The sequence below is a fragment of the Eleutherodactylus coqui genome, chromosome 2 (genome assembly GCF_035609145.1).
Source record: "Eleutherodactylus coqui strain aEleCoq1 chromosome 2, aEleCoq1.hap1, whole genome shotgun sequence".
In the NCBI taxonomy this organism is placed as follows: domain Eukaryota; kingdom Metazoa; phylum Chordata; class Amphibia; order Anura; family Eleutherodactylidae; genus Eleutherodactylus; species Eleutherodactylus coqui.
In genome coordinates this window covers 289548324-289572919 of record NC_089838.1, presented here as the reverse complement: position 1 = coordinate 289572919, position 24596 = coordinate 289548324, and the positions used below count along the sequence as shown (strand labels likewise).

The window sequence follows — 24596 nt, the reverse complement described above, 5'->3', positions numbered from 1 at the left end:
TGGCTTGTTTGACAGATTCCCTTTTCATCTTGACGTCTGAACCCAGCGCTGCTCATTCCTGCTTTATGCAGTCCTTCTAATATTGAGCTGTACTTGCCTGGGCTGCTGCAATTGCCCCAACGCTTCCAGCTACAGTACTTCTAGTCTTGTCTTATTTTACCCCCAACCACTTCATGGGGTCCATGGACATACGCACTATCCCGATGATGCATTAACAGATGGGACACCGCTATTATATAACATGCTAGCCCCTAGCCTAACATCTGCCCCTTCTTGTCATTACAGACTGGCTGGTGTAGACCACCGCTAGAATATATTAGTGCCTGAGATATGGATGGGTGCAATTTCCTGTACGACTCCTTAGGAGACCATGTGCTAATGTTTCTACTCATTGAGTAATAGAAAAGTTAGATCTAAATGAAAGGCCAAGATATATTCTTCCATGGTTCCTCCACTGTTCCCTGCAGAGGAAACCTGAATTAAGGAAACCCCTGCCACCAAGTCCCCTATGCATTAAATTAACAAATCAGCGGTTACTGGCATTTAAATTCTCCCTGTGATGTCACTTTACGGGCTGCAGTCAGCCAACGTAGTCATCTACAAAGAAGCTGCAGCAGCCAATGACAGCGCTCAGCGATCATAGCTGTCATTGGCTGCTACAGTAGGTTTACGGGAAGTCACAGCAGCCTGTAATCAAACAGGGACCATAGCCGTTGGCGGGGTACAAGCGGGGAGCAGAGAGAGGTGAGTAATCGCTGACTTGTTATTTTAACCCAAGGGGATGCGGTGACAGGGGTTTCCTTAACTTAGACAACCCCTTTAACAGTGGTTGGATTTAAAGAACCGCTTTAAGAACAGCTTTGTGTGCCCATGACAATACTTCCTGTCTTGTTCTCTGGCTGTTCAGCATGGTCATGGGGGCATTATGTGGATCTGCGGTAGATTTAAATTCAGGACTATTTTCACATCCGAACTGACTTGAAGAGCAGCGGAGAGGATGTGGACACAGATGTGGTTGCAGACTTAGATCCATACTATGTATTAGTAATGATGCCCTATTACTGAGGGAACAGGGCAGGAAGTGTTATCATGTATCATATACATTATATATTAACATCCTTCCATTGTCGCCTACGAATCACTACACGTTGTGCACATATTCTGGCAACAGCTCTCTCATCGGGAGACTTGGATGCCTTTCATGAAACTAATAATACCACAAGTCATAGACTAGGTTTCTGGAGAGGGGATGTTGATCCAGGGATTTATTCGGATTGCTATAATCAGAGTCAAGGAGGAATTTTCCCCTCAACACTATCCACACTATTTTAATTGCTACTCAGTGACTTGTACACACATCCACCAGAGAAAGGCAAAAAACCTTACAAGGAGGAGGCCAATTGTTCTATACGCTATCCTACCAAAAGTAATTAGACACCTGATCAAGAATCAAAAGTAATATTTAATTACGTAGCGGGGCTACTTTGGCCCTAATTATATCCGATACTCTCCGTGGCAAACCTTCTACCAATGTCTCTTACACTTCATCTGGTATTTCCCTCCATTCATCCTGCAAATGTCTGGTGAGTTCTCTTAAAGAAGATAGATGCTGTTCATATTTCCTGACGCAACGTTCCAGTTCATCCCAAAGATGTTTAATTGGGTTCAGGTTGGGAGCCAGTCCTATCATGCAACATCCATATCCTTAAACCAACATAAAACAGTGTTGGATTTATAACATGGTGCATTGTCTTATTGGAAGTATGGCTGACCATTCCCAGAGAATTGCCACATTGTTGGTTGTACATTATCGTCTATAATGTCAGGGTATACCTCCGTGTTCATGGTTCTTGCCACTGCAGTCAATAGACCGAGACCATGCCACATAACACATCCCTAGACCATAATGGAACTAATGTTGTTCTTGAATGTTGGCACAACACATTCAGGAAAACATCCTCCACACCTAGGTACGTTCATCTGATGTGAAGATGCAGTAGCCTGATTGATCACTCCATAGAAGGTTCTTCCATTGCTCAACTGTACAATGACGACACTCGCTGCACCATTGTAGATTGGCCGATGCATCTTGCTTGAGAAAACTCGCTAGACATTTGCAGAATGAATGGAGGGAAATAACAACTGAAGTGTATCAGACACTAGTAGAAAGTATGCCATAGAGAGTGTCCAATGCCATGAGGGCCAAAGGAGCCCCACTAAGTATTAACATGTACAAATAAATAATACTTTTTATTCTTGATCAGATGTCCAATTACGTTTGGTAGGACAGTGTATGGGGCAATTGGCCTCCTCCTTGTAAGGTTTTTTGCCTTTCTTTGGATCAGCACTGGAGGATTATATGGTAGTTTGGACTTGCTTGACCTCTGTCTTTTTTCAGCCTTATTAACGTAGCTCTATCTACCTTTTTCCTCTTTATGTTCCCCTTTTGGCTTTTTTTCCACATATGTATGCCCTTTTTTTTTAACTATTCTAAAATTATTCTCTACTCCATTCCTTCATTATCCCCACTACTGGCCTTTTCCCCTAGAGGCATTTTCCAATCGCAGAATACAGCATTGCCCAGAGCATCGCCTCCAATGTCTAATACCATAGTGAGATTGAGATTTTGCTTGCTCTATAGCCTTATGGTCCATTCTCAGACCGATGTCACAAGAATGAACGTCCTTTTAATGATAAGTGACAACTCAGAATTCGCAGCTTACCACACACAGTTCTCAAGTAACCAAAGAGTAGTCTGAGGAATAATCCGGAATGAGCAAGGGTGCAGTTACTTGCCAAAGTCACTGTCCTTTTCCTAAATAGCTGTGCCATGTTTTCCTATGATGTGATGCTTTTATTAGGCATGCACAGTGCCTAATAGTAATTTTATGTGTGCACACATCTGGCTTTTTCCTGGGGGCTGACCCCACTTACGACCTGATGCAGGAAAGATGCTTACTATCCTGATCCGAATCTATGTGCGTGATCTCAATTCCCTCTCGCATGGAATAGTCAGTCCTTGCTCGCTGTAGCAGCATTTCTGGCAGTCTGGATGCTCTCTGTAGTGACCCCTTATTAGTTGCAGGCTACTTCCCAGCAGGCTATTGTGTCCAGTACTTCTACACTCATCTCCCGCAAGTGCTGCAGTCCCACTCTCAATACCACAATCATCTGCAGCTTTCAATTTCCAGCACTGTTGTCCCTGTACTCTTTCTGTGCCTCTACCTCTTTGTGACGTAGTGAATCAGGCTGAGCTGCAATCCTAGGCACAACCACTATACCATGTATGGCGCTGCGCTTTGTATGGACTAAAGTGGCACTCACCAGAGCGCTGCTGTCACTTAAATCAGCAGATCGGTGGGTATTCTGATTGGTGCATCCCTGACGATCAATAAAATACCCCTGGAAAACCCCTTTAAGTTTTTGAGTAGCCCTTTTGCAAAAAAATAAATCCCTAACATTAGACCCTACCAGACCAAAGTTTATTTGTTTGTATTCAAGAAGACGGCTTACAAAATGGTGGAGGAATAGTGACATATATGCCATAGGTGCACTGAATCGAATACACGATATATGAGTGCACAGTCTTACGTAGCAGCAGCCGGACAGTCTTACAGGCTACCCACAAGACCGTGTGGCCATTAACAATCAACTGACAATCAATTTTGAACAATCAATTTGAAAACCGCACCGACTTACATGTCAGCGTGGTTTAAGGCCAGCAGGCGGTCGCTACGTGGGTCAATGCTCTTGGAGTATTAGTTATACTCTACATATCTGGGTGACTCCTGACTTTTGACCCTGTTTATGTTGCTCATTAATCATATATAGAATCACCAACCACTAAATCGTTTTTTTAGAACACATTAACAATGTATCATCTTAACTATCAATTTCCATTGTATCTTTCCTAATCCTTTTCTTCTGTATCACGTACCCATCCAAAGTTCTCATCGGCGCCTATCTGTTCACCCTGCGTATTACCTAAACCCATCCTTGTGCCAATTTTCGCTAATTTGCTGGTGATTCCGTCTGTGCAGAATACATTGTAGCCCTGTTCTAAAATGGAGAGCTCTGCTATCACGTATACGGATACAGCTTTGCATGCACATAGAGCTTCGCTGCTACAAACTTGGACACTTGGAGGCTTACGTGACTATACAGTGTCACCTACCGACTAGTGATATTGTTATATGCCGTCTGGATTAAGACAGAATTAGCATCCAACACACTGAGCTGATACTTGTCAGGGCACATCTAAGAAAGTATCATCTCCCGCTACGGATAAACATTGCTATTCGCTGCACACACACGTCCACAAGGTGAATATTTGCATGCATTTTAATTGCTACTCAGTGACTTGTAGACACATGACCTGTAGTTACATCGCCGAGCGGACAGAGGCGTAATATTGTTCTGCACCCATAGCGCTCTGCACATCCTCCGGTATGCCGACTGACTGACAGGTCTCTGCAGTGCTCTGCAGGCCTTTCTTCTAGTCACAGAGCTATTTGCTCCACTTCATGCGGAGCCCTGTGGGAAAGCAAGGTGCATTGTGTATTTACAACGTTTAACTATTTCCTTTCCCTTCCAGGATTGGCTCATTAATATAACGCTTCTATCCCCAGGACGTTCTGCCAAGGCTGTCACGCTCTGTCTCTTTCTCCCTTCTGCCTGTCCCTCACTCTTAGCAATTTTCATTCTGTCGCTCCTGACTTGTTCTTGCCTCAAATTAGCTGTCTCTCTCTTTCTCGGTCTGTCTCTTTTATTTGAAATAAACAATGTATTTGTCTCATCTCTCAACCTGAATGACATTTCTCAGTCTTCTTTTTCGGAGTCAGATTTTTTTGCTTTGTCTCCTTTTCTTCCTCGCTCTCTCTCTCTGCTTGTCTTCATCTCTCAATATATTCCTTCTGCCCTGGAGTTATCAGATGGTGGCAAGGTTTAGCACTCCATAATTCTTATTTTCATGGGTGTGAGATAAGGACTGCAAAACCTTAGCACCTTTTGCTAAATCTTGGCCTATTTTACATTCTCTGCCTGTTTGTAACTTTGCTTGTCTGTAAATATTAACTTTTACATTGCAGATTCCTTGAGTGTGTCTCCCCTGAATCTGCCCCTTATCATGAATCCCTTCCCCTTGGTTCTTCACCCTCATGCTATGGCCTCCTCTTCTCCATCGACCAATTCTCCCTTTCTACGTTTACAGAGCCTGGGGAACCATGGACATGTCTTCTTGCCACATTCCATCCATTCTGTCAAGTTCTTTCGTCTTGAGATTTCTTTCCATCCACTTCAATCTCCTTCCATTTCCTCCCTACACTATATAGACCTCTCATTGCCTTCATTACTCTTCCCACATCCACTAATGTCTTGGCTTTCCTCAAAAATCTATGTATTTGGTTCCCATTCTTCCTCACCTTCACTTCGACATATTGCCTATCCACATTCCATGTTGCTCTTGTTTCGGTGAAGATCACCGGTAGTCAAGTCACCCCCAAGACTCCATGAGCCTCGTTGTATGTCTTGAAGCATTCTTCACCCGATTTGTTTTTTCCGCTGTCTTTAATTTCTCATTTGATGTCACTTTATGCCTTTGCAGGACCTTTTAGAGGAATCTACATCACCCTTGCTATCACATAGCTGTCCCATTCATGTCGTGATGCCTTTTTTTTGCCATGCTCACCGAATTCCCAGTCTGTTCTACTCTTAATTTCCATCCAACCCATCCTTCCCGACCCTAATGTTCCCCAACCCCTAAGCATCTCTAGTCACCTCTCTCTCTTTACAGGACCCTCTACCGGGAACCCAAGAACCCCGTCCCCTCCCCTCCAACACACATTGGGTATATAGTTCTGAGCTTGTCTTGTGTGGTTGGTGGTATCTGGGGTGGAGGGTGGGTTAGATTCGTGGTACCTAAAGTGGTGGGGAGGGACGGTTTTGGCAATGACACTCATGAATATCTTTCTCTCCTTTTTCCTATCCTCTTTTTCATTTGATATTTTTCTCTCTCTTTCTTTTCTGATGCGTGAATAGAAGTGGAGCAAAAAGGTAATTTTCATTGGTCCCTTCCTGTTACCCTCACGGTGACTCGTTAATTCCGCCCATAATTAATGTTTGGAATCCTAATTTTTCCTTTTCTCTCCACCCCTCCTCCTCTGTTCCCCCTTTGCTGACCCTGTTACCCTCTTAATCCCTTTCGCTTTTAAGGATTACAAGAGCTGGAGTTTTATTTGAACCAGTTATAAAATCCTGAAAATTCCCCACAACATGGAGAGAGAGAGAGGATTTAGCGTTGTAAAGGGTTAGGGTTATAATGTTCGGATTAGAGAATTTCTTTTAAAGGCGAGATCAGATGGTATTTTAGGAACTCTATAGGGTAGTCACGCATTTCTAAAGCCCTAAATGAGATTAAGTCGGAGACGCGTTTCACCTACAGAAAAATGTGAATAGGAGAACTTCGCGCGGAGAAAGTCATTAAGGCGGTAAAGAATATTTTAAGCAATGGGGAGAAGGAATCGCAAGTTTGCAAAAGGTGGAAAGGAGCAGCCATTTTAAGATGTCTGTCAGAAGAGAAGGTCATTGGCACATCGTTTGTGAAGACGTAATAAGATGTCTGGTGGGGGAGAGGGTTTAGCGAAGTGGTGACCAGCTTTGTAGGGAACGATTTAGCTGCAGTTAGCAGGATCTGTGGCAGATAAGGTTTTAGTGGTGAAATACTCTGCAGCCTCCAGCCTCCCTTCATTCCTCACTCCCTTCCTCTTATCCGCTCATGTTTCCATAGCAACCTCCAGAAACCTGGCCTACCTCAATTATTCCCCTCAGCTTTTCCCGACTTTTTCACTCTCTTTCCTCCGCTCCTCTCTCTCTCCTGCTCTTTGTCACTTTTCTCCCCTCTTAATTTAATTATATACCATTTATTTTCTTTTAATTTCCGTTCTGCCCTCCTCACCCGCCTTTTTTTTTTTAATTTTTAAAGGAAGGGAACGCCTTCTCCCTCGCAGCGTTTATACACATCTGTCAGGGAAGGTTATAAAGGCAGCTCCGCAGCAGCCCCTTGTGTAAAATGTACATGGTGTCTGTCCGCAGAAGGCACGGCGTGCGGACCGCGTCCGTGCAGACATGTGTGTCTCTTCCACACACGAGGCAGCTTCTGTCGGCTCCGTAGTACATTTTCGGAGGGTCTGGCTGCTCCCTGAGGATTTGGGGGTGGGGGTGGGGGTAATGGTGAGAGATCAGGATACAGGGGGGATTGGATTGTGGTGTTCGCTGATAAGATACAGCACCCCCGTGGTGATGATTAACCTCTCATCTCTCCGCTCTGTGCCGCACTCTGATTACTAACGCCATTAATCTGGTCTCTCCTTCCGCCTGTGCACAGACCTGTCTATTGATACAGTAAAAACCGACGGCGGGAGCTTTCTCTGTGGGTGGAATTAAGAGATGAAATTTCTGCTATTTCTGTACATATCCTTTCTATAGAGTGCCTAACATTGGTTTATTTACCTCATCGTTTTTGGTCAGTTTAACCTTTACTTTGCCCTGTTGATCCATATACATGTTCTATATAACCCCTTCTAATAATCTGTTTTATAGTACTAAAGCTCCTCATCTGTTTCCAATCTGACTCCTATTATAATTATACCACTTCTTTCTGTTCCTCCATATAACCTCCCCAATATCTTCTCCTATTACTCTATATGACCCCCCCTATATCTCCTCCTATTACTCCATATAACCTCCCCTATATCTCCTCCTATTACTCCATATAACCTCCCCTATATCTCCTCCTATTACTCCATATAACCTCCCCTATATCTTCTCCTATTACTCTATATGACCCCCTATATCTCCTCCTATTACTCCATATAACCTCCCCTATATCTCCTCCTATTACTCCATATAACCTCCCCTATATCTCCTCCTATTACTCTATTCGACCTCCCCTATATCTCCTCCTATTGCTCTATATAACCTCCCCTATATCTCCTCCTATTACTCTATATGACCCCCCCTATATCTCCTCCTATTACCCCATATAACCTCCCCTATATCTCCTCCTATTACTCTATATGACCTCCCCTATATCTCCTCCTATTACTCCGTATAACCTCCCCTATATCTCCTCCTATTACTCCATATAACCTCCCCTATATCTCTTCCTATTACTTTATATGACATCCCCTATATCTCCTCCTATTACTCTATACGACCTCCCCTATATCTCCTCCTATTACTTTATATAACCTCCCCTATATCTCCTCCTATTACTCCATATAACCTCCCCTATATCTCCTCCTATTACTTCATATAACCTCTCCCTATATCTCCTTCTATTACTCCATATAACCTTACCCTATATCTCCTCCTATTACCCCATATAGTCTCCCCTATATCTCCTCCTATTACTCCATATAACCGTTCCTATATATCCCCTTCTATTACTTCATATAACCGCACCTATATCTCCTCTTATTACTCCATGTAACCTCCACTATATCTCCCCCTATTACTCCATATAACCATTCCTATATCTCCTTCTATTACTCCATGTAACCCTTCCTATATCTCCTCCTTTTACTCCATATAACTGTCCCTATATCTCCTCCTATTACTCTATATGACCTCTGCTATATCTCCTCCTATTACCCCATAAACCTTCCCCTATATCTGCTCCTATTACTCCATATAACCTCCCCTATATCTTCTCCTATTACTCCATATAACTGTTCCTATATCTCCTCCTATTACTCCATATAAGCTCCCCTATATCTCCTCCTATTACTCCATATAACCTCCCCTATATCTCCTCCTATTACTCCATATAATAGCTCCTATATCTCCTCCTATTTCCCCATGTACCTTCCCCTATATCTGCTCCTATTACTCCATATAACCGTTCCTATATCTCCTATTACTTCATATATTAGCTCCTATATCTCCCCCTATTACTCCATATAACTTCCCTATATCTTCTCCTATTACTCCATATAACCTCACCTATATATACTCCTTTTACTCCATATGCTCTCTCAGTTTATTTCATATTACTCCATATAACCTCACCTATATCTCCTCCTATTACTCCATACATCATTTCCACTATAACTCCTACTATTACTCCAAACAACCTCCCCCTACACGATATCTCCCCTTATTCTCTGGCTATTACTTTATATCACCCAATTACTCCATATAACCTTTCCCCTATATCACCTCCAATTACTGCATATCATATATCCTTATATATTTTTTATTTTATTTAACCTTCTACTATATCTCCTCCTGTTACTCCATTAAACCTTCCCCTACATAGACTCCTATTACCTATATCAATTACCTCCTGTAACCTGCCCCTATATCTCTTACTTCATATAACCTCCCTTATATTTCTGCCTATTACTCTATATAATCTCTCCTATAACTACTTCTATTATTCCATATAACCTCCTCCTATTACTCCATATTAACACCCCTATTACTCCACATAACCTCTGCTATATCTACTTCTATTACTCCATATATCCTTCCCTATATGTACTCCTTTTACTCTATATAAACACTCCTATTTCTCCTCTTCTTACTCCATACAACCTCTCCTATATCTCATATTACTCTATATACCCTATTCTATATCACCCTATATCACCTCCTATTACTCCATATAACCTTCCCATATCTCCTCCTATTACTCCATGTAATTCCCCCCATTATCTCCTCCTATTATTCCATATACTGTATTCTATATCGGCCTATATCACTTCTTATTACTCCATATAACTCTCTCTATATCTCCTCTTATTACTCTTTACACCCTCCACCCCCATATTCCCTCCTAATACAATATATTACCTAACTTATATCTCCCCCTATTACTCCATATAGCCTCTCCCTATAAGCCCGTATTTAGACAGCCATAATATAATAATAATAATAATAATCTTTATTTGTATAGCGCCAACTTATTCCGCAGCGCTTATGGCCACATTCTAAAATTGATAGTACAATTGCAATACCCAGACCCTCCGGCACTTCCCCCGCTGCAATTACCATAGAACCCTATATTGCTGTATATATGGTTCTGTAGAACCGTGGACGTCTATACCGCAATACAGTTGGTAAAATGTAATTGTATTAAAGCCATCCAAAACCAGCATAACTTTAGTTACTCCATCCAACCTTTAATGCCTCCTATTGCTCCATATAACCTCTTCCTAGAATGTTAACTCTATATTGCCTACCCCTATATAGCCTCCTATTACTCCATATAACCTCTTCCTGTATATTCCCCTATTATGGTATATAACCACTCCCTATAACTCCTCCCATTATTCAATATAACTCCTCCCCATATGTCTTATTACCCCACATAACATCTCTCTATAACTACTACTATTACTTGATATAACCCCTCCCTCTATCTCCTCTTTCTATTCTATATAACCCCAACCTATATCCAAAACTCCTCTTATCAATCCCTATAAATGTTCCCTATATTTCCTATTACCTTCAGTAATCCTTCCTTATTACTCCTCCTATTACTCCATATGATCCTTCCCTATAATTCATCTTTAATGCCATATAACTTTTCCCGAAAATTGCCATTGATCAACGTACTCTCTCCCTTTAAGTCCAGCCTTACCAGCTCATTTACCTCCTCTGTGTAGACTGTGTTCCATGTTAAAATTCTTTTAGTTTAGTTCATTGTTCAGTATCTTTCTTCTTATATGTCCCATGTTGCTCCATGTAATAAACATCTACCTCCCCATATAGGTGACTCCTAAATCCCCTCTGTTTGTGTCCCTCTGTGGGGGAGGGACAAACTCCACAAGTCTCCACCCAACATCTCATGAATTGGTGACAAAGTTGTCTTTACATTATAGGCTTTTGTCACTTCTAACGACTTCCTTTGTGAGCAGGCGGATACCACACCACCGTACAACACGCACTATCTCTCTGACTTCACTCTTCTCCCTACAGGTGTCTGAGATTAACTCCCTTTCTTTCTGTGTTGCTGTGTAAGCTGTCTAACTGAACTAAAACCTGTTACAAGAACACCCCTATCGGAATATTTTTGCAGCCGGGTCATTCCCATTACTATAAAAGGAAACCCAGTTACAAGGACACCCCTTTAAAAAGAATACAAGCAATTCTATGCCATTAATTGGATATAAAATTATGATGTTTGTACACCAAAAAAATGGTTTCATCATTGCGTGGTCAACACAAGGACAGGGAGGAAGGCTCTTGGTGTTCTTCTACCGTGGTCCATCTTGAGATAGTCAACTGAGCTCATTGTTCACGGTTTATAGGCAAGGTCAATTTGAGGCTAGGTAACAAAGCTCCTTGGTTTTGTTAATGGTGTGCTCATACTAGGAATAGGCAACAGTCTTTCTTTCAACTTCTTAGGGCAGTCTTTGATTAGGATCTTATCCAACTCAAGGCAGGCAAGTAGTGTTCTTGGTTGACTACAATACGGCAAAATGTAGTGAGATGATGAGATCTCTTACTTGTCTTCTGGTGAGACCATATCAAAGATTGACAGCCATTTTTTACGACTTCCTCCTAGCTCGGTAGAAACCAAAAAAGGTCAACAAAGTCAGATAGAGTTACTCTTAAAATGGTCAAGATGATAATAGTCAAAGAAATATTAAATAAATCCTTCCGGTGTAGTCAAGTAGGAAAGACACAAATTGGCTATGTGTTGTCTGGCAGTATTTAATGGGGTTGTCCAGTTGTAAACTATCAATGGCCTATGCTTAGGGTAGGTCATCAATAGTAGATCGATAGTGGTATGCTGCCCTCTGATCAGCTGGTGCAAGGCCAGTGTGCTCATGCACTGAGATGATTTCTGCAGGAAGCAGACAGCTCTGTTCTTACTGCAGTGGCCAGGCTTGGTATTTCACCAATTCATTGCAATAGGAACTTTGCATACCAACCCAGAAAACAACTTATCAGCGGGGATCCTGTGCCGCGGACCCTACCGATCTACTAATGATGATCTATCTTAAGGATAGGCCATCAGTAGTTTGCAACTGAACAACCCCTTTAACCCTTGACCATAATTGACCTAAATGACCCCCTATAAACAATATATTTGTATATTAAATCCAACTAAACAATAATAAACAAGTGTATGAGATTTAAGTACGTTTGGTCATACATTTCCATTCATTCTATTCCGTTTGCATGCAAAGCAAATGGATTTATTTCTTTGGAAAGGAAATGTTTTTACCCACAAAATATGCAGTTCAGTCGCAGTGCTTGTAAAATGAGCAAATATACTATGAAACATACAGATTGATGGGGTGTTCTTATAACGGGAAGCTTATTTATGGGAAGGGGCATGCTGGGGCTGTGAGCTCTTTAGGGGTATGTTCTTCTAACACGGGTTCACTGATGGTATCTTTGTTGCTGCAATATAAATTACCTAAAACTATATTACTAGCCCCTCACTGCCCCAAAGGAGGTCTTCTAGAAGTAGTTACATATATAAATGTTTATATAAATGCACTTTCATGATCACCCAACACCCAAGAGTAGAGTTGCAATAATACAAAGTTATATGAAAACTTGGTTCTTAAGAAGGCGTCCTCCACTTCCCTAAGACGCTATATTCAGCATTTAATTTCTAATAGTCTACTATGGAGAGCGGTTGACGAAATATACTGTAGCGTAGGTATAATACAGCAAGGTGCAGTTATAGAGAATCGTAGTAGCTGCTTTGGAGAGAAGTAGTGAAGCATAGTTATGGGGCAATACTTTAGGCCACAGTTGTAGAGCATTACCAATCGGCACAAATTTGGGTAGTGAGGCAGCTATAGAGAACTGTAGTGAGGCAAAACTGTGTAGGGGCATTGCCTTCTGTTGGATTTATATAAAATCTGACAAAACACCCATTGTATGCCTCCATGAGAAATCAGAATAGGGCCCCAAAGAAGTCTATGTGTGCCTAAATTATGGCTTCATATGGCTTGGAGGTTATAAAGATCCATAATACAATTGTGTGCATTAGCTTTAAAGCTGCCCATAGACATGAGACATTGTATTTATTGCCAAATGCGGACCTTTTTGGTGGGGTCTGTCAGTGATCCATTGTCTGTAGCCTACCATAAACTTGAAATTGTCTACAGATCCCACCATTTTCGGATCTGCTTGCATGTATCTCATGTTTATAGCTAGCTTTATGGCTGTAGACCAAAGGCAAACAAAGTTATGATTGTGTTTTTCATGCAGGGAGAAGCAAGCTGAAGGTGGAAGACAATCTTAACAGTTCAGTCTTAGGGTGTTGTTCAGTCACCAAATTGAAAAAAACAGCTTAGAATGGTATAAAATAGGAAAAAGTAATGCTTAACTTACCAGTCCTCCGCCAATGCTTCCTTGGTCCTCCGTTGGTCTCTGTTCACCCGGCTCCAGCGATGATGTCATACAGAGACTGGCGGGGGGTGTAGGAAGCATCGTCATAGGAGCAGCAGGGGATTTGGTGAATTCAGCATTACTTTTTTGTTATGTTGTAGCATTCCAAGCTGTTTTCATAAAACTTTAACACTTCTTCACCGAGAGGAAAGTTAGTTTCTTCAAGGAGGACAGGGAATAAAGAAGGTGGCATGAGTCATTTAGAACCATTAGCAGAAGGGAATGGAAGTCTTTACTTAAGTTTTTTTTTTTAATAACATAAAAGTACCACGCAATGAATAGTGATCTACTCTCTCCAGGAAGCATACTATAGATTGGGCTATAGAGTAATGTGGGCATAAAAAATGAGCAATGTCAGTTTTAATGTTGAATATGACCTCCCACTGCCCCAGACTCTTTGACATGCCATGTATGGTCTGACTGCAAGTAAGAGATAGCCACTTGAGACTTACAAAAGATTTTACAGTGTGCTAGTAATGTGACTACTGGGTATGGCCGCTGGTTAGTGCCATTTGTAAAGACATAAACATAGTAGCTCAAAATAGCTGAACTCAGGAGTTTATGGGAAGGAAGAAATAACAAAGGGGGAAGGAGAACAAGTAAAAAAAATGTTTCTCCTTTCCATCAGAAATAACAAAAATGCTCTTCTTTCTTAAGCAACTGATTGGACCTTTGCCAAATCCTGTTGCATTTATCTCCGTGACATCATCCCAGATTGTTAAACTATATATTTAATTTTATATATGGGATAGTGACACAACGGCCTGCGTTTTATGTGGCCAGAATTGATGGTTGGATGGTGGATTGATCATAAGTACAAACTGATAATTGGAGTTTGCAACCAACAGATGAATTTAGTGGTTCAAAAAATATCTTATGTAATCCAGCAAAAGAGAACACCCTTGATACGAGAAAAAAAAACTTTTATTATTACTCGTGAGAAAAAAAAAGAGAGGAAATTCTATCATGCACCTGTTATGCTTATACCTGAGCGAAGCCACCACCCTGATAAGGACGACCCCATTATCTCTAGATAGATAGAGATAGTAGGGTCATCCTTTTCAGGACGGTGGCTCCGCTCAAGTAGCAGCATAATAGGTATATAATAGGGTCCCCTCTTCTTGTTCTGCTTGTTTTTTTATGGTAATAATAAAAGTTAAGTTTTATCTTGTATGGCGTGTTCCCTTTTTGCTGAATTTTATTGAATGGTTCATTATATGTACTATGAGTATAAAGAACCATGTAGTATTGAGATACCAATTTGTAGCCTTCAGCTACCCTTTATTCGCCACCTTCTTAAATCTTGACACTGCCTCGTCACTTGTAGCCCTGTCCATATTAACATAATCTCATGAATGGACAGGTCACAGCTCCCTACAAGATCATCACACACTTGTCTATTGCGGTCATCATTCGCATGACCCAGGTGGAGTAAGAGTGCTCTATCCCTGCCAACCAAATCAATTCCTTTCAACTGTTGTCATCATTCGCATGACCCAAATGGCTGCAGGGTATCTTATCACCCTCACACTCCAAAGTGTGCTCATAGACAAAAAAAAAGACAAAGAGTGCTAAAATGTCATATAGACCTTAGGCTAGAGCCGCATAATTCAAGTGTGTTATTCAACTCACGTTCCAACATGAGACCTTTATATTCATGCACTGGAAAGGCCAATTCACAATCGCATCTCAATGCAACCCAACATAGCTACCAAGTCATAGATGCATTAAGCTGTATCCATTCTTTGATTCCCATTCCTATGGGATGTAACATCATGCAACATTGTGTGCTGTATTCCAACTAGGAAAACATATCTGTCAAGCTCTATCCTAGATTGTTCTCTGACCCATAACAGAGGAACCCTGTTTATCGGTTGCTACCAAGCATAAAGTGTTATGTAGCATGCCAGATGTCCACTGTGACCGAAGCAAACAATAACCTGATGTTTTTGTAACATTACACATAAAAGTAATTTAAATTTAGGATAGCGCCAGACAGGTCTATAGAATCTAAAAATGTTTTGTTAGGAATTAGGACCACCTATGAGTGACATATAATGTCCCATATACGGCTCTATTCACACTTCTGTAATGGTTTCCATTTGTAGTGGAACCATGTCAGTTGTGACGGAACCGTATTTGAAAGGATCCCAATGAATCTTTATGGATCCCATAGACTTCTAATAGGGTGCATCAGGCTTCTTTTCGGGTTCTGGCATTCTTAACATCAAGACAAGCACTGGAGACTAAGGGTACCTTTACATGGGGCGACTGCCAGGCGTTTAAGGACTGACAGTTGTCCCAAAGACTATCACAACTGTGCCTTCACACAGGAGCGATAGTCATCCAGTGTCGGAGATCTCTTCCATCCACCCACCTACTTTCAGTGAGCTGAAACGATTCAACTAGCAACTAATGAGCAATTTCTCATTCAGTAGCCGGTTGGGTCCCACTTTAACTATCACGGGAAGTCACTTGTTTGAGCGATTTTTCAGCCAATACTCCGCCAGTATAAAAGTACCCTAAAATACATTAGAACCACAATGGTAAATTAAAATTATCTATTTCAACACAGCCTAAAGATGGTCATATACATCAGACTAAAGTGGATAAAAATGGACCATTTCAACCATTGGTCGTCGGGTGAGACCTAAAAATGAACAATTATTTTGACCAACTTAAGACACACTGTCATTGTTTCAAAAGAAGTGGGCCAAATTTAAAATTTTCCGCCAATAGTCAGAAGAAAGATCTTTTGTCCACAAATGATCTTTCCCAAAAAGATGATTTGTCTGTTCGCCTTGTGTTATTGAACAAGTCTGGCAAGTTCTAGACTAAAAGGTATATAACTGCATCTGCTAAACGATCATTCACCAGATGATCGTCTCTTCAACAGCTGTTCAACCATCAACGTCTATATAATGTGTATGACCACCTTAAGTCAATAGTTTCCTTTTCTATTAGTTATAATTGTTAGTGGAAAATCAGAAGGCCCAAAAATAGGATTGCCAAATTACCAGAATGTATGTAGAAGTGAACAGAGCACACCAGTTATCAGGCCATCTTGAGGAAGAGGAGCCATTGAATTGAAAAACAGCGAATAAAGTCTTAGACTATTCTATCCTGTGTGTAAAAACTTATTCCATCTTAATATTAGATAAAGGACCTTTTATAGGACCACTGACAGCAGAATAAGCGCGGCTATTTACGTCAGGACATACTGGACGGCTGTTACTTTGACCCCAGTCTATCCAAAAGAGGACTGAAGCCAGCTCATGGTTGGCTTTTCCAAATTAAAACCCATCACCTACTCACAGTAGAGTCCACCATTATATACTCCCAAGAATATGGCCAATTCATTCTTCGAGCTCTACTGTGTATATGTGATACGTTCTCCTCGGGTGTCCTGTTAATTGGGGTGATAAATTAACTAACCTTATACTGGGAAACTAAATTCCAGGGACATGAGATTAACTTATAAGAAGGGGTGTTCTTTTAATGGGTTCCCTTATATAAGGGGCACATTGGCACGACAGGACTTTCCTCCAAACGGGATACTTGTTTTCTGCAAGAGTTTATTTTACTTAATCAATATTTCCGTCCAACAGGATAGTGGATGCCAATTTCATTTACCCACGATGCAACTCAGCAGGTCTCTTTCTTGCGTCTCACACCTCATGGCTGTTTAATCAGCTCCCCTCTAACCCAATTAGCTTTCAGGATCCCAGCCTGAGCAGCAACAGAGATCCTCAGTGGGGGGAGGTCAACCACCAATGGTCCATGATTGGCTGTAAGAACGATATGTGACCTCAGAGCTTTTATTTTATTTTTTTCTTTCTCCCTCCCCTAGCAGCATTGCGATGGCAATAAACGTGTCATTTTCTGTTACTGTGGGGATGGAGAAGATATAAGTAATGAGGAAGAGGAGGGGGAGAGAGAGTTGCTTATGAGATAGTGGGAAAGAGACACTAAGAGGACAGGGAAAAAAAAAGTTTCAAAGCACGGTGGCAGTGAAATAGAAACTCTTAACCCTAGAATTAGCTCATTAGATGATCTCAACGATGTAACATACCGTAGTCCTGTAGCAGATTTTTGGTTGGGTAGAGCTTATGATGAAGGGAAGGAAACTTAAAAGGGATCATAGTTCTAGATAAAAACACATAGATTGTTTGGTTTTATCCATTGTATCCTTTAGCGATAGACAAAAGCGAAAAAAAAGGAAAGTTTCTTCTTAGAAGGTATTCGAAAAGTAGGCAAAATGTGGGACATTTTTTGGTATCGCTGAAAGCCAGATAGGCTGAGACAGGCATATGTTGAGTGTGGAAGTATTTTGAGATTAGGAGAGGGTCTTCTCTTCTGATTCTCTCTCTTAATCTTCTTCCCTTGTCATACCCTTCTCACTCCCCCAGACTCATCCTCCTATGATCACAGGGTTATTACAGGGGGTGTAGAGAGAATTCGCAGCTCACAACAATTTTTTTTTCTCTCTCCCCTCCTGCCCCTGTCTCTTTCCTCCCTTTTTCTATACTTTTTCTGTTCATCACTCATCCAATAATTTCTTCATGATGATTTTATTAACGTTTTTAACTTGGGTCATTCTTCTCGATGGCTTTCTTCCTTATTTCCAATATGTACCACTTTATCATTGTTGTACTTTTTTTTTTCTTCAAATTTTTGCTTTTCTGCCAATCATTCATGATTCATGCAACTGTTTTACTATCATTTCCTTTCATATTTCCTTTCTTCCTCCCTCTGTCCTTTCCCACTTCTTCCTTTCCTCACAGTTTTCGTCTGCCCGGGGATGTTACAAGAAATTTTAGAGCCCACTTCCACGCATGAGTCTGAGCACCAGTCAGGAGCATGGTGTCGAGATCCCCTTCAGGCTGGAGAGCGTCTCTATGTTATGCCATGGATCCCATACCGTACAGATACTTTAACAGAGTATGCATCGTGGGAGGACTATGCTGCCGGTCGACACACCACTACGTATCGTCTACCGAGTCGTGTGGATGGAACGGGTTTTGTGGTATATGACGGGGCTGCCTTTTATAACAAAGAACGTACACGTAACATTGTAAAATATGATCTTAGGACACGGATCAAGAGTGGAGAGGCCATTATATCTACAGCAAATTATCATGATACTTCGCCGTACAGATGGGGCGGTAAAACTGATATAGACTTGGCTGTGGATGAAAATGGCTTGTGGGTTATCTACGCTACAGAAGGAAACAGCGGGAGGCTGGTGGTCACCCAGCTTAATCCATATACTCTTCGTTTTGAGGGCACATGGGAGACTACATACGATAAGCGTTCAGCATCAAATGCTTTCATGGCTTGTGGGGTCCTTTACGTGTTGAAATCGGTCTACGCGGATGATGATAACGAGTCAGCAGGTAACAGGCTAGAGTACGCCTTCAACACCCATCGAAATAGAGAAGAGCCATTGGGAACGAATGGAGCTACTGGTCTGGATTTTCCCAATCCTTATCAGTATGTGTCATCTGTGGACTACAACCCAAGAGATGGACAACTTTATGTCTGGAACAACTACTTTCTTGTGCGTTATGCATTGAGGTTTGGCCCTCCGGACCCAGCAGAAGGTTAGTTTGGGGGAAATTGTTTAAGTCAAGTGGGAAACTTTACATATTGATGAAAGATCATGAAAGTCTAGCATGATATCCTGTTATGAGTATAAAATATGCTATAGAAAATATACAGTATTATCAGATAATAAGTACCAAAAAGGTCTAGAAAGGACCTAAAACTTAACACCCTATTTAGATGTAACCAGAATCGGATCCAAGACATAAAGCAACACTCTGACCTCCTGAGACACCTTTAATGGGGATTTAAAACCATTTCCTCCAGAGTATTGTACCGATCTTAGGGCCTATTCATAGGAAAATATTATAGAGAAATTGGAATAGAAAGGTCTTAGTAATTCAGTATTTCTAAAAGCCTTTTGTTTCATCACAGTTGGAATAAGGTATAACAGTGTGGTCAAAAGATAGATGTAAAAAATAGACAAGAGAAAAAAGTACAGAGACGATAAAACGATTGATAAAGTTCATGTACATTCCTGGTAGAAAAGAAGCTACAAAGGAAAAAAGGGCTTTCTATGACGGCAAGAGTCATTTTCTATCTTAGCATGATACTTCACAGCTGCTGCGCTGTATATAGCTTCGCTTGGTAAGTTGGGGTCTTTGCAAGAAACAGTACTGGATGTCGATAAACAGTAGATGATGTGCACATTTAAAGCTCAACACCACTGAATTTCACTAAAGCTGAAAGCACCATATATCTTACTCCTCCACCGTATCTGATCTTCCGGGCTCTGCAAAGATCAGAGGAGTAGTTTGGTAAGGTCTTTGCACTGTAGAGCTGCATTACCCGTCCTTGCGTCTACCGAAATTAAATGGAGTGGTCACAGGTGATTTTTCCTTCTCGGACTAAAAATGAAAAGTGCTCTGAAGGTTACTGAGTCTAAAAATGTTGACCCTGGAGAACCACTATTTTGTTAGACAGCGAAAGAAATTCACCAGGGATCGCTATATTCTCTTCATATCGGTCTTGTAAGCTCACCAGTGTCCATACACATAACTGCCCGCTGCACGCTCACTTGGATGCCAGCTTGGTCTTTCGACATCAACATATAAGCTTGGCTGAGTATACATGTGCTCCGAATGTAGAGAGATGAGAAAGTTGCTGTCAGACATCTCTGGCAGTGGTTTATCTCCCTAAGAACAAAAGGATCAGGCAGTTGAAATCCACCGGGAAGAGTTGGGAGGCCCTAGTAAGGCCTCATGTCCATGGGTGGGTCAGAATCCGCATTTGTGGGAGCCCGCATCGGAATCTGACCCTGCCCATGGCTGAGGACAGTGCTTACCTGTCCAGGTCTTCACTGTGGATGTGTGCGGAAGCAGACAGGCCGCAGATTGGACAGCTTCCATTGACTTCAATGGAAGCCATGTGTGCGGAAACCACAGCAAAATGGAGCAATGGACCAAAAGGTCCGCAAAACAAATTTGCATGCTTTAGTTCTGCTGCAGACACCCATGTCTTCCTATGGGTGTCTTGAACTGCGAATCGTCTGCACGGATTTGGACATTGGGCCTAAACATTAGATGATCTGCAGGAGCCGCCAAAATCACCAGGTTCTGCCAGTACGCATCTGATATCAACTCCAGTGTGTTGATCCTATCAAATAGGTTTCGACATAGAACACATGAGCTTTTCAGTGGAATCGTGATTTGTGTGGCTTTTTACTCATCGTTTCCTTTTTATTCTGTAACCTCTTTCTCTCCATGACCGTATGGTCAGAATCCATGCCAAACTCAACAGAAGACATTTAGGAACTCAAAAGTAGCCTCAAAAAATATTGTTTTGTATTGAGATAGCCAGTACAACAAAATGTGACTGTTCTCAGTAAGATAAACTTGTAGATATGATACCTTTCAATGGCTAACAAGGAGTAATGATGCCGCAGCAAGCTTTCCAAACTACTTAGGTTTCTTCATCAGGCTTCTTTAGATGACTTCATCAGGCAACATAAGCCTGATGAAAAAAAGTAGTTTTGAAAGCTTGCTGTAACATCAAACGTATTGTTATGTCATAATACAAGGATTTGTCTAGGATTTAACAGCTACGGGTATGTGGACACGACCGCCATCCGCATCAGAAAAATCCTTGGCTGATGTGGATGGTGGATGGAATTGCCAATGCAGCAGTTGCAGATCTGCATGCCAAAAAAAATCCATGCTGTATAAACTATTGATTTCCATTGAAAGTCATGGGATTAAAAAAGTACATTGACTTGCCAAGCAATCCATGCCGCATAATCCATGGCAAAATCTGCCGTGTGAACAAGGCCTACGACTAAAATTCGGCAGTTGTTTAGGAGTTTCCATGCATTAGAAAAGACAACTCTTCAAACACCATCCATACCTGTACATAGTTACAGGCCTCTTCCATCTATGTTGTCCATAATTGATATTAGCATTGATGAAAAGCCACCAGTTATTCCAGTGAAGCCTCCAACTATGGCTTATACAGTAGATCGAAGAAGGGCCTTGAGTAAGGCATATTTCTATGTTATTGATAGCTGTAGATGTCCAAACCCAAAATTCTTCTTATTTCTAGACATTATTGATATTCAGGGATACATCTTTAAATATTCTAATAGATTTCCCAAATCTTTGAAAGTACTTTTTCTTCTATTTTATGATCCCTTTTGGGCTGACGTCCTTCAATAGTATTACTAGACATGAAGTCTACGGTCCATAGAAGAATACTAGCTCCCATGATCCCAACTCTGGATGACCTAAAAAAAATGGCAGGTTGACCTGCCTATGCGGCAGGATGGCAAGCTGCCAGTATTGTCAGAACGTTACTACTATCGAGACTCTATCCAGTAAAGCCTGTCATCGAGTCGAAGCCAAATGAGGATTGCCTCCATCAAAATAAAAGTCCACATTTTGTGGATTTTTGGATCATGGCAGTAAATATAATAAAGTGTTACGGAGCCTTTTTATATGTACTGTATATGCTCAACTTGTATTTTCATTGTGTACATGGAAAGGATGTTAGTTACAGATAACAGATTCATGTTATGCTCGGGGAACTGTCTGATTGATTTGCTAAACTTCTGCCTGCATCCTGAATCCTCTGTGCCCCTGTACTGCCCTTGAGTCCTTCAGCCGTAAAGAAATAAACCTGACCTATTGTTCTAGTATAGCCCAATCTGAAAGACATGCGCTCCCGTGGCATTGTTAAACAAATATTATCTTACAGCTGTCAACCTTCCCTGGTTCCGGGGACGTTCATAGCGTTTAAAGGTTTCGTCTGTCAATGCCCTGTTTTCAAGTAATGGACAACTGTACAACTCTGGATCTTTGCTTTGTACAGGGAAGGATTCAATTCTGTATAATAAATTGAAGAAAACACATGAAGGACAATAGGAGTGTGTAAGAACAATAGTCAATGCTGTTACTCTTCACAAAAACATACAATCTACAATTTGCTGTTGTTAAAAAAAAAAATGTAATTGCGGCTTGCAATCTAGACTTCTTTCGCTCTTCAAGCGTACCTGACTTTTCAGAACGAGCTGCCACATAACACTATTTCTGGCCATGACAGGACTTGTTATCCTGCATTTATTACTAGTTTTCTCTTCTGCAGACTGGATCTGGGATTTTCAGTTGTCCCTGAGTTGGTGGGTGTAGACTAGCTGCTATGATGTCTTCTATACACTGCGCACAGAGAAAATGGCATTCTGCTCCCTGTCTGTAACACACGTAGGGAAATAACCGCATCATGTAGGACAGTGTACAGCAGTACTGAGCAGTGTAGATGTGATTTCACTAGCTGTATGGCTTTGTTCAAACATAGCAGAATTGGTGCACGTTTTCTGCATTGGAATATCTGCACTAAAATCTGTGTCAGGTTCTGTGTAACAAATGCACCATTGGTGCAGATTTTGACATGGATTTACAGTAAACTTCACCCCTTCCATTGAAATGGGGAAATCAGCTACAGATCTGCGTCAAAATCTGAACCACATGACGTGTATTCTGGTATGAATCCACAACAAAATTTACAGTGCAAAATATGCTGTGGATTTTGGTGTGGATTCTCCCCAAAATCCACTATGAGTGAACATACCGTAAGACAGTGAATCACTTACAATGCTGCAGCAACACATTTGTGTGAGTCTCTTCGCTTCTCTTTCTTTCTTCCTCCTCCTCCTTCCCCTCTCTTCTCAATAGACGTCTATGGGCAGCATGAGACACAGCCTCCCCCACTTCCTGTTATCCATTAGTGTCTCAGTTACTAGAGACACACCCCACATGACAACAGGCTGTGGATAGCAAATTACAAGGAAGAATGCCCCCTAGTGGTCAGCACTTTAGAGTGATTTTGCATCTGAAAAAAAAAATCATTTTGGGTAAATAAAATGATTTGCACTTTTGCTAGTTTTCACCTGAGCACGAGATGTTTGAAAAGTCCGTTATCATTTAATATCTTTGATACAGAAACATACCTAAACGATTGGCTCCTGTGAACCCTGCCCTAGCCTCTCTTTAGACCTCTGATGAAATTTCAGGTTTTTTTGTTATATCATAGGAACAAAAAAAATAAAATAAGGGCACCCGGACAACGCCCATCAGAATCTATTGACTTTAATTAATTCCATCGGGTTATCCGCCATTTGTAGCCAGATTATCATGTGCACGGCCCCCAATAACGATCCGCTGGGAAGAATTTTACTAAACGCCTAATATATTTGTAACTAACGGTAGATTTATTACCATGGACGGATATGTTGTCTGTATAACATGTCAGACATATCAACTAAAGTATCACTCCATCCATTGGTGTAGCTCGCGGCCTGGTTTTCCTAATGCCTCCACCAGGAATTAATACAGTTTGCCTATTGTAGGCAGCACATAGCCTGCTCACACAGGGAGACCTGCTGCTGACAGGCCATAAAAATGCAATCAGCTGACAAATGAGTATTGCTGCCCTGTTCAGTCATTTGTAAGCCTCTATAAAAGGCCTTTAGGTTGTATTCACACAGGTGATTGCAAAGCCTAAAAAAGGTCTGATTTTTTTTTTGTGCGATTTTCTTGCAAATTTCATGTGTTTTTGCAATTTTTACGCTCGATTTTCACGCATACGTAAAAAGATAAAAAAGCCCTGACTGTCCATCTGAGTAAACAAACCCCTGTGTTTACATAAACAAAGCAGAATTGATTGTAACAAAAGTAACATTTTTCTGAAGCGCCACGGCAGGGGATATGAAGTATTACATAGCGCCCATTGACCAGCATAGCGCCACCAGACGTGACAGTTTCTGGCGATTTTTGTGTGCTCACATGCTAAAACTAATTGTTGGAGATCCCAAACTCACAACACCCTAAAATAATATTTAAGGGCTTATTCAGACAACAGTATATCGGCCGCGTTTTCACGCCCGGCCGATATACGGCATCCTTTTCTGCAGGGGGAGGAGGCTGGAAGAGACTGGAGCAGTGCACTGAGCTCCCGCACCCTCTCCACTATGTGCAATGAGAGGGGGCGGAGCTAATTCCAGGACTTAGCTCTGCCCCCGTCCCGGCCCTCCCATTGCAAATAGTGCCGAGGGGCGGAGAAGGGGGTGGAGAGATGGGGCCGGAGCT

General features: G+C 41.5%; 1 protein-coding gene across 1 annotated transcript in view; it reads left to right on the top strand.

Moving 5' to 3' along the window:
- The window catches only part of ADGRL1 (adhesion G protein-coupled receptor L1), a 469522-nt gene that overhangs the window by 400355 nt on the left and 44571 nt on the right, over positions 1-24596 (top strand). Inside the window, exon 7 of the mRNA XM_066593211.1 lies at positions 18201-19019. Coding sequence (XP_066449308.1) covers positions 18201-19019 — 819 coding nt within the window. The remainder of the gene's footprint in view (positions 1-18200; positions 19020-24596) is intronic.